Source organism: Rhineura floridana, chromosome 22 (assembly GCF_030035675.1).
Source record: "Rhineura floridana isolate rRhiFlo1 chromosome 22, rRhiFlo1.hap2, whole genome shotgun sequence".
Taxonomy (NCBI): domain Eukaryota; kingdom Metazoa; phylum Chordata; class Lepidosauria; order Squamata; family Rhineuridae; genus Rhineura; species Rhineura floridana.
Window position 1 is genome coordinate 4,324,913 of NC_084501.1, and position 12,280 is coordinate 4,337,192.

At 46.5% G+C, this 12,280-nt stretch overlaps 1 protein-coding gene across 5 annotated transcripts in view; it reads right to left on the bottom strand.

The window, feature by feature from the left end:
• Nucleotides 1-4,033: 4,033 nt before the first annotated feature.
• LMNA (lamin A/C) overlaps nucleotides 4,034-12,280 on the bottom strand; it is a 57,358-nt gene continuing 49,111 nt past the window's right edge. For 4 of the 5 annotated variants that reach the window (XM_061606795.1, XM_061606793.1, XM_061606794.1 and 1 more), the window contains 2 exons: nucleotides 9,713-9,961; nucleotides 4,034-8,180 (listed from right to left, as the gene is read on the bottom strand). In XM_061606795.1, the coding sequence (XP_061462779.1) occupies nucleotides 8,154-8,180; nucleotides 9,713-9,961 (276 nt within the window). In that variant the 3' untranslated portion in view covers nucleotides 4,034-8,153. Of the gene's footprint in view, nucleotides 8,181-9,712; nucleotides 9,962-12,136; nucleotides 12,277-12,280 lie in introns of those variants that run through there. The other variant, XM_061606796.1, reaches the window with a different exon arrangement.

A 12,280-nucleotide genomic window follows, 5' to 3' on the forward strand; every position in this document is an offset into this window, starting at 1 on the left:
TTGTTGTGAAGCAGGTAGCAAAATATCTGAAGGTTGCCCTGGTATGATAGTTACTTCACAGCTTGTCATTTTTTAAATAATTGGCTTTGGGTTTTTTTTTTTTATTGTGGTATTATGACAGCCAGTGTGGCGTAGTGATGGACTACGACCTGGGAGACCAGGGTTTGAATCCCCACACAGCCATGAAGCCCACTGGGTGACCTTGGGCCAGTCACTGCCTCTCAGCCTCAGAGGAAGGCAATAGTAAACCCCCTCTGAATACCGCTCACCATGAAAACCCTATTCAGGGGGTTGCCATAAGTCGGGATCAACTTGAAGGCAGTCCATTTCCATTTGGTCTTATTATAACTCAGCTGTTTGTAATGAACATGACTGACCATCCCTGGAAATTTGTGCTTTGCCACTCAGCTTTGATAACCCCCCCCACACACACCCCACACCCCAACCCCCCACTTACTCAGAGTCAAGCTATCGGTCTGTTGAGGTCAGGCCTGGGGGCCCTCCAAGCCCTCCATCTGGCCCTTGGGACTCCCTGAGACCTCGCCCATCCCCAGTCCTGCTCAAATGAGTTTGCTTGGCTGGAATGTGTGGTTCCTCTTGCTTACTAGAGAGAGCTGTGGTTTACAAAACTCTTGCCTTTTGGGGGGAGTGGGCGAGGAAGGCTGGAATATAACCTGGTGTGCAAAGAGTGACATCCATTGCTGCCTCAGGCCCCCCACACTTTATGCCTGTTGTCCATTCAGCCATTGGTGTGTGCAGGCCGCATATTTAGTTGACAACATCATTATTTATAAACAGAGCCACCGACAGATGGGTAAAAAGAGTCAATTTCTACTGGGCCTGGGGCCACCATGGGCCCTAGTCTTAGCTTTCATTTTTTTAAAAAGTTTCTAAGTGCTCTGGATCAAAAGATACACACCAAAATGTCAGTGCTCTCCCCCCATGGCAACTTCTGCTAAATGAGATAAGCAGCTGCTCCAATCCCCGCCCTTTCAGCAAAGTGAAGTCAGAGCTGTGATTATAAGGGATTTGTTGAACTCCAGACAATAGCTAGAACCCCTTGCAAGTCCTGAAAATAGCTGCCTTTTCCTCTTTTTCACCATGTCAACTAATGTAATGCGTTGTGTGTCTGTACATCACATGAAATGAGTAAGTTTACAGTTTTCAGCAGCAGCACTTGTCCACCTGCCCACTTTTGTTCCTGTGTGCACATCCAACACGAGGTCCAAACAGATCACAGAAGGATCTTGGTAGGTTTGCACAATAAACTATTACAGTGATTATGGTGATGTTTACATGCTGGATTTTTTAAAAAAAAACAGTAATACCTCAGTTAACAAATCCTCCAGAAAAGAAGCTCCTGTTAACAAAGTCTTTTTTGGGTGCGGGGTGTGCACACTCTGACATAGACGTAGCGTGGCTCCTTGTCTACTGGACTGCGGCTGCTGCAGGCAACTCTCTCATGTGTGGCTGGAATGGCGCTCCTTGCAGGGTGGCACAGGTATCTCCACAGTAAACAGTGCTTCGAGCGCTCTGGAAGCACTGTTTACTGCAGACGCTTCTGCTCGAGTGTAGGGGAGGATGGCAGAAAGAGAGGGAGAAAGTGATCAAGCACAGGGGGTGTTGGTGTTGGCTGCCCCTTGCCTGCCTGCTTGAGTGTACAGAGAGGAGAACTGTGCTCAAAGCTTTACATTGCTGTAGCAACATGCTACATGATAGAAGAAAAAAGGCAAGGCAGGCAGGCATCTCTGGATGCATTTTGGAGGAAGCCTTCAAGGGGTCCGTAGGCAAGGTTTACATGACCCGGTTGTTTCATTTCAGACATTCGTATAACTATTGTTAGTTTTGAATAAAATGTTTGCTGATATATGTTGAACTGCTCCCCTTTTTTGTGGTGTAGGAACTTTTCCCTGTTCTTTCCATGTTGTTTCTACCTCTGGTTCCAAAGTTTTTGTTAAAGAAGTAATGCCCAGGAATGCATGTACTTCATTAACGGAGGTATAACCGTACTTGAAAAAAACTGTGTTATACATTTTATCTATCAACTATTATATGGGATGTATGTATTTTTACATCTCACTCATGCGCATATGTGTGTGTGGAGTCTTTCCAACAACCCTGTGAGGTAGGTTAGGCTGACAGTTGGTTCAGTCAATCGGTACATGCTGTGTGTGTGTTGGCAAGCTGCTGTTGTTGGTGGTGGTATTTTCCAGAAAAATACCAGGACTGTGAAATGTTGCAGTTAAAGCAATTGGGAAACTTCCTTTGTGCATGTTTCCCCCCTCACTGCACGGTTTGTTAATATGACATGCTCTATCTGCTCCTCACTTTTCTTCCTGGGTCCTCCCTTTATTTTGTGAAGTAGGTTAGGCTGAGAGTTGGTTCAGTCACACTGCACAAGTTTTTTTTAGTTTCTCTATGTTTTCAATGTTATGTTACTGTTTAAATGTTATTTCATTATATTATGATGGGGTTTGAACTATTTATTCACTGTTGTAAAATTCCTTGTGAGGGCAGGAACTCTGTTAAATAAATCTTAAATCAAGACTGGATTCAAAATACCTGGTCATATTGGTAAGGATATGTACATAAGCAGCAGTTCTTGCCAACAGATTGCAGGCAGGCAGGTAGGTGGGAATTTAGGGTGTCCAATTTACGTACAGAGTACCTGGTGCAGGAAATCTTCTTGGTACCCCTGGGTGTGCAGCCCCTGGAAAGTTGTTCAGTAAGTGAAAGGGGAGGCAATCTAAGGGCCCATCTGTACTATACATTATACAATAAACAAACAGTGATGATATAAAGCAGGGTCCTACCACTTCAAACAGTCATGGCTTTACCCAAAGACTCCTGGGAACTGTAGTTGGTGAAGGGTGCTGAGAGTTGCTGCAACTCAGGCAAAGCAGGGCATCGAGAGACCCGTTCCCCTCCCAGGGCTACAATTCCAAGAGTTCTGTTCCAAGAGCACAGAAGGAAAAAGTCTGCTGGACCAGGCTAGTGGCCCATCTAGTCCAGCATCCTGTTCTCACAGTGGCCAACCAGATCCCTGTGGGAAGCCCACAAGCAGGACCTGAGCGCAAGAGCACTCTCCCCTCCTGTGGTTTCCAGCAACTGGTATTCACCATATCACATCTGACTGCTGAGGGATTGGCCATTAAACTACTCTGGAAATTGTAGCTCTGTATGGGGAAATCCTCCGTGGCGCAGAGTGGTAAGAGGCAGTAACGCAGCCGAAGCTCTGCTCACGGCCAGAGTTCGATTCCAACGGAAGGAGGAAGTCGAATCTCCGGTTAAAGGGGTCGAGGTCCACTCAGCCTTGCATCCATCCGTGGTCGGTAAAATGAGTACCCGGCATATGCTGGGGGGTAAAGAAAGGCCGGGGACGGAACTGGCAATCCCATCCCATATATATGGTCTGCCTAGTAAACATCGCAAGACATCATCCTAAGAGTCGGAAACGACTCGCACTATAATTGCAGGGACACCTTTACATTTTATGGGGAAACAGGTTTCCTAACAATTTTCAGCACCCAGGAATCTTTGGGCAAAATCCTCACTGTTGTGGTGTGATACTGCTGTAATGGGTAAGCACGGATGGGGCCCAGATAGAAAATAATGCACTATGTTGTTTTAGACCTGAACTTACAAGATCTGAACGGTGCGGTTCATGACAGATGCTCTTGGAGGTCACTGATTCATAGGGTCGCCATAAGTCGTAATCGACTTGAAGGCACATAACAACAAATGTTTTAAATCAATGCATCAGCCTAGCAATATCTGTTCAAGGAACACACCTTTTTTTCCAGGAACCCTCTTTTGCCTGTGGCCTCACACACTTTTTGCCAGTTGTCCTCCCACCCCTGGCGTGTGGCCTCTCCGTCTTGTTGTATCACAATTGGTGAGGCCAAGGCCCCTCCACTCTCCAAGGTGGCCCACTCAATGCAGCTGTAGTGCTGGGGTTAATTTAAGTCCAGCATCCCCGTGGGGACGCCACACTGCTGTCAGGAGCAAACAGGAAAGAAACACAAGAGGCTGGTTTGGTAGACTTCTTTAAGTGTATTGGGTTAAGAAAATACAGAAACATTGTGCAACTGCCGCGTGATCTGCAGAAAGCAGACCCACCCCGACAGCTTCCAAAGTCAATGGCACAAAAAGAAATCCCTACAAAAAGCAGTGGCTTCCTTACAGAACTGTCTTGGGTGGTCGGTCCTTGCAGGAAGGGTGTGTGGATGTGGGTGAGAAAGAGATGACTTGCGGAGGGGCTGCAATGGGATGGCAGCTCTTGCAGTGAAAAAAATGAAAGAAGCGAGACTGGCGGGCAGCAGGCAGGCACATTTTCAGTTTAGGGTTTGATTATTGCACCGCGCCCCTCCCGCATTAAGGCAAGAAAACAGATGCAACGTACAATGCAGGGTTGTCGCGTTGCCGCCACCTGCAATTGAAGAGGGTGCACTGCAGGCTAGTGGCAAACAATGCTGCCCAGCTGTCCCTGAGGAAGCCTATTTGTCTGCATTCCAAAGCAGCATGCAAGGATACGTGGGTGCGTGGAAAAGGTTTCCCCCACCCAACACACTCCTCACTCTAGTTCCACCACAGAGCATTTTAAAAACTGTTTGTCTTTTAAGATTTTTTTTAAAAAAAGAGTTCACCTGTGGCCCACAGAGGGAGAGTAGCTGCTGTTCAAGGTACAGGGGAGATCCCTGCCTGAGACACACAAATGCATCACCTTCCATGTGTGAGAGGGGCTCACTGAGACACAGGCACTGGGCCCTAGAGCAAAAACTAACCCAGGGGCGAGAGCCCCCCCAAACCTCTAGATTTCTCTAGGTCACACAAGTTCAACAAATGCATGGATATCCGGGGTGTGTGTGTCTCCAGCTGGCTCTGGCTGAATGGAGCAAGAGCACCCAATCTTGGCAGTCCCTATGGATGGGGATGCTGCAGGCAGCTGACCCAGCAGCCCTCTAGGAGCTTACAATCAAACAGGGCCTTCTTTAGGGTACAGCAGGGATAGCCAACCTGCTGCTCGCCAGGTGGTGTTGGACTCCCAACTCCCATCAGCCCCAGGCAGCAAAGCCGATGGTCTGGGATGATGGGAGTTGTATTCCCGCAAGATCTAGGGGGCACCCATGCTAGCTGCCCCCTGGGGTATATAGTCCACACAGCTGAACTACAGTTGTGGCTGGGGCTGGCCCGGGCAAAAATCCACCTGCCTTTCTCCCAGCGGGCATTTCCGGCACTTTCATCTCCATGCAAGTTCAACACCCAAGCCGTCATGCTGAGCCCTGACCTGGTGCCAGACCCCTGAGTCCTCAGGGAAGGAACCAGACACACACCCCCAGGTCAAGGAATCTGAGGAGCCTTGAGGCAGATCCCCCTGAATCTAATGCTAAGGATCCCTTTTGAGGGGTCCACTGGGTTAGTACCTGATGAAGAACCCCTGGAAATGGCAACGGAGAGGCGGAGTCCCCCCCCCCAAAGTCCACAGGAGCGCCAGCACCAAAAGCTTCCGGTCCAAGCCAAAGCGCAGCAGCACAGCATACAACCCAGAGTTGTTAGTCTCTGCATGAGTTAGCAACCCGGGACTCCTACACTGCCAGCCACTGTGGATGGGGTGCTGTTTAGGGGGCCAGGCACATAAGGCCTCCTCCTCCATCCTTCTCATTGCTGGAAACCGAGGGCTCTGGCTGCTCCTCATTCCCCCACCTGGCTGAGCTCCCTGCAGTCGGACGGTTTTCCCAATCTTTAGTTTTGCACCTAGACTCATTCTTTGCGCTTGACTTTGGCTTGTTGAAACCGTGCTGCATCTTGAGCCCAGGTCTCTTGGGTACGTGTTTTTGGTAAAAGGCTTCACTCTCCTTGGACTGAGCCCCTGAGGCACACCTAGGAGCACAGCACAAGCCAATCCATGTGCTTCTTATATACGTGTGCATGTATACATCTTCCAAACTTAACACGAGCTTGAAACTTGAGGGGACCAAACTGTTTGCTGCAAGAGAAGAAAATGGGAATGCTCCCCAAAGGCATTTTTAAATCCTCTGCTGGGCCAGACTCCCGGGAGGGAGGGCAATTGCTACCAACAGGATCGTGCCAGCAGAGCACTGTGAGGGGAATATCTAGGTTTAGCTGGAGACAAACAAGTTCCTCAAAACAAAGGCTGCAAAGGTCGCATGGCTGTCATTGCCCCCCACCCCACCCCTGTGCTTCAGCAGGGTGGCTTAACTTTGGACAGACTTTGCTGCTGGGCAACGTGCCTTCTCTGACTATGAAGCGCCTGCTCCAAACTCACTACCAAAGCAGCAGGGACTTGAGGGGAACCCACCCCCCAAAATCCTCCCTGGTTCTTTGTCTAGGAAGCTTTTAACTGAGCAGCACATCTAGGGCATCACAGTTAAACCTAGATGCAGAAAAACTGGTCCCAGAACTGAAACAAGAAGGCACATTTCCCCCTGGCCATTCACCTCACCTCCCTTAAGCCCTTGAAGGCCACCAAAACGGCACCACTGGCTCCGTGGAGCATCCTTCAGCAAAGATCTGCCATCCTTTAAAACCTAAGAAGAGCCTGCTGGATCAGGCCATCCTGTTGTCACAGTAGCCGGCCAGATGCTTCAGTGGGAAGCCCGCAAACAAGTCCCACTAGCGCAAGAGCAGAACTTTCCATCCCTGTGGTTTCCAGCAAGCGGACTACTGCCTCTGACCGTGGAGGCAGAGCATAGTCATTATGGCTGGTAGGCACAGATAGCCAGATCCTCCTTTGCTTCTGGCTCCCACCCATTCCGAGGCAGACCTTGGCTACTCCCCGACATGCACGCACACACCCCTTTCGCCCTCAAAGTGCCACTGAAGAACAACACAGTACATAAAATGTCAACCCAACAGTATTTATATTGACTATTATAGCATAGCAGTGGGAAGGCAAGGGGACGGATAACAGCAGCTGCAACTCAAGCAAAGCAGGGCATTGAGAGAGAGAGCATTTTAAAGAATTGTTTTTGGACTAGACAACTGCCAAGCCCCAGCTGCCAACAGCTTTTTCTTACAATGTGGGCATCTTAAATGCTCATCTTCCAAAAGAAGGTAGTTTCTATTTTTAAGACAAAACTTGCACAAAAATGGGTGTTAAGTTGCTATCCCCCCCCCCCGAAACTGTCAAGAGGTGAATCAAAAGTATATGTCTGAGAAAGCGTACAAGCTTTCCAGGGGACTGGGAGAATTCAATCTAGATTTCTTTCTGTAAAGGCATAAACTCATCAGATGTTAATCTAAATTTCATTTGTTCACATGGGTGATCTTTTATTCTGAACCTTTGAGGAGAGAGGGCACAAACTGGAATCAGCCACTGTTGGTGTTTAAGGCAAACTGGATTTATAATCCTGGTCAATTTAGGGGTGCTTTGCATTTTATAGCGAGAGTGTCCCCTTGTCACCCAGAGGGATCTCATCAGCATGAATTAAAACAGCTCGACAACCTACATTGGATTAAAACATGGCACATTTCCTGTCTGGGATTTCTGGACCAAATCAGACTGAAAAAGTTGTTTTTAAAAAAACCTCTCCCATTCCCACTGACAGTGTAAACAAAGGTTCACTCTGAACTGAGTGTCACTCTATGCAAGGGTCAAACTCAGGCATGTGGGTTACAGCTGCTGCTAGCCAAGAGTGCTTTATGGGCATTGTTCCATCTTTATCGTATCCCGCGGGGAGACGTTAAGTGCAAAAAGTCCCACAGAGTTTGCCCTTACGGGAGAATATTAGCCAAGAGGACCTTAACTCTGGTGGCTGTTGTTGGTTTTTTTCCTTTTACATACAGAAATCTTTGGTGTTCAAGGAAAATATATATATCTATATCTACACATACCTATATAAAGGAGATACTAAGTACAATATTTTTTTCTTTCTCTTTTTGGCAATAACAACTCAAATCTCTTTGGCTTGGTTGGTTCTATTTAAAGCTTTTTTGATATAGAAATTTTTTTCCTTAAAAAAACCCTGAAGCTTCTTTAGCATTTTATATATATATCTGTATATGTGTAATAATGATAATAAAGTATAAACTCCTGCTGTAAAAAATGTTTCTTAATCATCTTTTCCTGTGCATGTAAGCAGCAACTCGCTTCATCTAGCAGGCAGTGAGCTTGTCAAGGAACATGAGAAGGTCTACATGATGCTGCAGTTTTGAGGACCCTGCATGGAGAGAAAGAGAGAAATAAGGAGAAGCATTAATTCTCCCCTGATCCTTTGGATGCAGATGGTCACATCCACACCATACATTTAAAGCTTTCTTATATCACTTTACAGTCATGGCTTCCCCCAAAGAATCCTGGGAACTATAGTTTGTTGAGGGTGCAGACCTCACAGAGCAACAACTCCCAGAACCCTTAAAACTACAGTTCTCAAGATTCTCCATGGCTGTTAAAAGTGTTATAAGAGCGTTTACACACTATATGGTGTGGATGTTACCTCAGTCAAAATGCTGGAGGAGGAAATTATGAGCTGATAAATAAAAATAAATAAATCTGTCAGGTGAAGCACAAGCATTTGGAGATTTTTAGGCCAGAAAAGACAACCGAAGAGGGGCATGAAAGCTAGGCCCCATTTGGAGAAAGCTGGGTTCTCCCTCATGCCCCTGAAATTCCCCCATGCTGTGGTCCCAACCTGGCTCCCTCCCCACCCCCATCTGCTATTTATTTTACTAAAAGTGCAGTCACGCAAGGGCTAATGACAGAACACCCAAAGAGTCCTGCTGCGCCAGACCCAGAGGCCTATCTAGTCCAGCATCTTGGTCTCACAGTGGCCAACCAGATGCCAGTGAGCGGGGAGCCCACAAGCAGAACCTGAATGCAACACTGCGCTCCCCACTTGTGAATCCACAGGCACACCACCTCGGATACTGGACCCAGGAGACAGCCACAGCGGCCAGTAGCCATTGATAGCTTTGTCGCTCCAAGTTAGTGGCCGTTGCTACATCTAGCGGTTGTGAATTTCATTGTTGAACTGTTTTGCTTTGAGAGTCATACTTTTTTCTGTCCTGAATCATCCAATATTCAGCTTCATTGGATGACTAATCAGGTTCTAGTATTATGAGAGAGGGAAAAAATCTTCCTATCCACTTTCTCCATACCATGCATATTTTATACACTTACCTTCTCCCCCCCCAACCCCCCCCCCTAAAAAGCTCCAAGCATTGTAACCTTTCCTCATTGGAGAGTCGCTCCAGCCCTTTGATAATATTGAACCTTTTCATGACTAGCACATCTCGTTTTGCATCTTTAATACCTGGTGTATTGGTAGGGGAGATGAAGATTGTTTTCTTAAAAACAAATGGATTAACATGCGGGGAATGGTGATTACAGATCATGTCTGGTACTTTATTCTTGCAGAAGGTCAAGCAGTGTCACCATTTATAAGCCTCAAAAGAAAGTCAATACTGCTGGCACTGAATAGCTTTATGTTCCAGCAAAAATCTGTAGCAGTTGTGATAGATGATGGAAGAGGCTGAAACCTAAAGTTGATGCTGCCTGTACTTTGTGGACTAACAATAAGATTGAGAGTTTCTGGAAGGCAGTGGACAGCGCAAATCAGTCCCCCCTCCCCGGGTGTGATTCCCAGCAACTGGTATTCAGAGGTGTACCACCTCCAGCAATGAAGACACACACCCCTCTGCCAAACATGCCCAATTCTGGCTGTTCCTGTCTTTAAAAAAGCAGAGCACCGACCTGATGGCGTGGGCTGGAATTGCCCAGGATGTAGGTCCTAGGGAGTAGGCCTTCCCCAATGCTGGTGCCTCCGGCACGGTAGCTACGCGTGATGGTGAGGCTGGAAGAGGAAGAGCCAGAGGACATGGTGCTGGCCGCAGCATTGGTACCTCCAGCCCCCTTGTCTGCCGGCTGCCCGCAGGAACCACACAGCACAGTGCGGGAACGCAGGTTGTACTCGGCCGGGTCACCAGAGCCGCTGCAGTGGCTCTAGAGGAGGAGGAGGCAGGAAGATCAGAAGCTGAACCATACAGAGACAGGGATGAGGAACCAATCTGCCTGCCTGATGCTCTTGGATGCCCGACTCCCACTAATTTGGCATCGCTCTTGGACAGTGGCAATCCCTAAACCTGTTTAAAACCCTGCTTTAATTTAATCTTACTGACCCATTGCCCAGCTTAATTTAGATTACAAAATTTTCACTTCTGCCATTTCCAATAGTTTAAAACAAATTATAGGCACTTGCAATTGATCTCCAGTGGGGGACAAAACAAGACTGTCGCTTACCCCCCCCCTCTTTTGTTGGGGCCTGTTATGGTACCCCCTATCAAATAAGAATCAAGCCATCACTGGTGTAAATATGAATGGTGAAACATTAAATGCAGACAACATGGTTGTGATGACAGCAGGCCTAAATAAAACTGCAGCACTATTAGAAGTAGAACACCACATTTCAAAAGGTTGCTAGCCTGACAGTAAATTTTAGCAAGTCTGAGGCATTTTTTTTTCCATGTCCCCCCAAGCGTTCAGGCAGAATTCTCCAAACTTTTGCAGGTTCCAATATGTTATAACTAAATTTAGAAACACAAGAATTAAAGTAACAAAAAATTATGAATAAACTTTATGGAGGGAATTTTGGGATACAACTGATAAAGATGTTATTTGGGGACGGGCTGCAGCTGAGTTGTACAGTGTCTGCCCTGCGCGCAGAAGGTTCCAGGTTTAAACCACGGCGTCTCCAGGAAGCGCTGGGAGAGACTCCTATCTGAAACCCTGGAATACCACGGCTGGTCAGTGTAGACAATTCCGACTCAGTATAAGGCAGCTTCCTATGCTCAAAGGTGACAGAAATTGAATCTGTCAATTACAGATAGGGTGGTGATTTTTATGGTTTTACAGACCTTTTTATTTCAAATTCTCCCAGTTAAATATACAGCAAAAACAACTGAATGCATTTGAATATTTTGTTCCAAACGGCCATGTATACGAAAGGACTTAATTTATAGGCCTACTAGGAATGGAGGTTTGGAGAGGGGGTCTCTAATTTGAAGCTCTGTTTTGAAGGCCAACTGAAACATATTATCGGTGAGGACTCTACACTGATTGACTAATTGTTTTATGGTAACCTTATTCCAAGTTTGGATTAAGAGGGCAGGAATATTATCTCCTGTTTTGCCTTTGCTTACGTTATAGTTCCATCCTGCCTTTTAGAACAAATGTTGATTTTATGATACAAGTGGCTGAGATGTAAAGATGAGAACAGATTGCAAGATTTCTATGACAGCAAGGTACCAGTAACTCTGGAGGCGATGAAAGAAAAGTTACAGGATCCTACTGCCGCTTCACTGTTGGAATGCCAGATTCATTCTTTTTTTTTTTATTCGACCCATGATAAGAGGCTAGGCTACCAGGAATCCATCTCAATTTGAAAAAAAAATATTATAGGTGACTCGGGTAATTCTGAGAGCTGGATCTAGGTCAGAATACAAGCCTGAAAGTTTGATACAGACTGAAGAAGAGGACTAGCATTCCCTCTGGGAGAAAATTCCATGTAAGTCCATGTCAACATGCATAATGGAGGTCTCCTTAAAGCTGTCTCGTGGATGGTATTCAACACCCAGACAATTATTGTATTTATTTATTTATTTATTTATGCCTTTATATCCCACTTTTCCTCCCTCTCTCCATTTTATCCTCACAACAACCCGGTAAGGTAGGTTAGGCTGAGAGACAGTGGCCCAAGGTCACCCATCAGCTTCATGGCTGGGTGGAGATTTGTATGTGTGTCCAGACTGTGCCCTCATGTGCTGGAGGAGGCTGTCAAATAACTGGCACCTACCGGCACATGTCATAGGATTGTCCTGACTAACAGGAGTTCTGGATAAAAGGGTTTTGAAGAAGTTTCTTGTATTACAAAATAAAACATTCCACCTACACCCAATCTGGCTTTACTTATTTTGGGGGCAGCAAAGGGAGCTACTCAGAAAGGAACCGATTTCTCATTTGCTTTTCGTAGCCGGGGCTACTATTGCAAAATAGGGGTGGGAGTGGGGAATTCTTACATGAGACCTGGAGTATTGGTTCCAGAAGGTTTGGCACCTTGCCCTGTTAGAGAGATTGTCTCGCAAGTTAAAATTAATGAAAGGACAATGTAAACGGGACTCATTTTTCTCATTTCGGTTTAACTTTATTGACTAATAGATGGGAGTGGAAGATCCGTTCACACAGCGTTAAGGGTAATTGACAAACATAGTCTTGGACCGGGGGGGATCTTCGGTTTTTGTTATTTGCTTCTGGTCTCAAATCTGC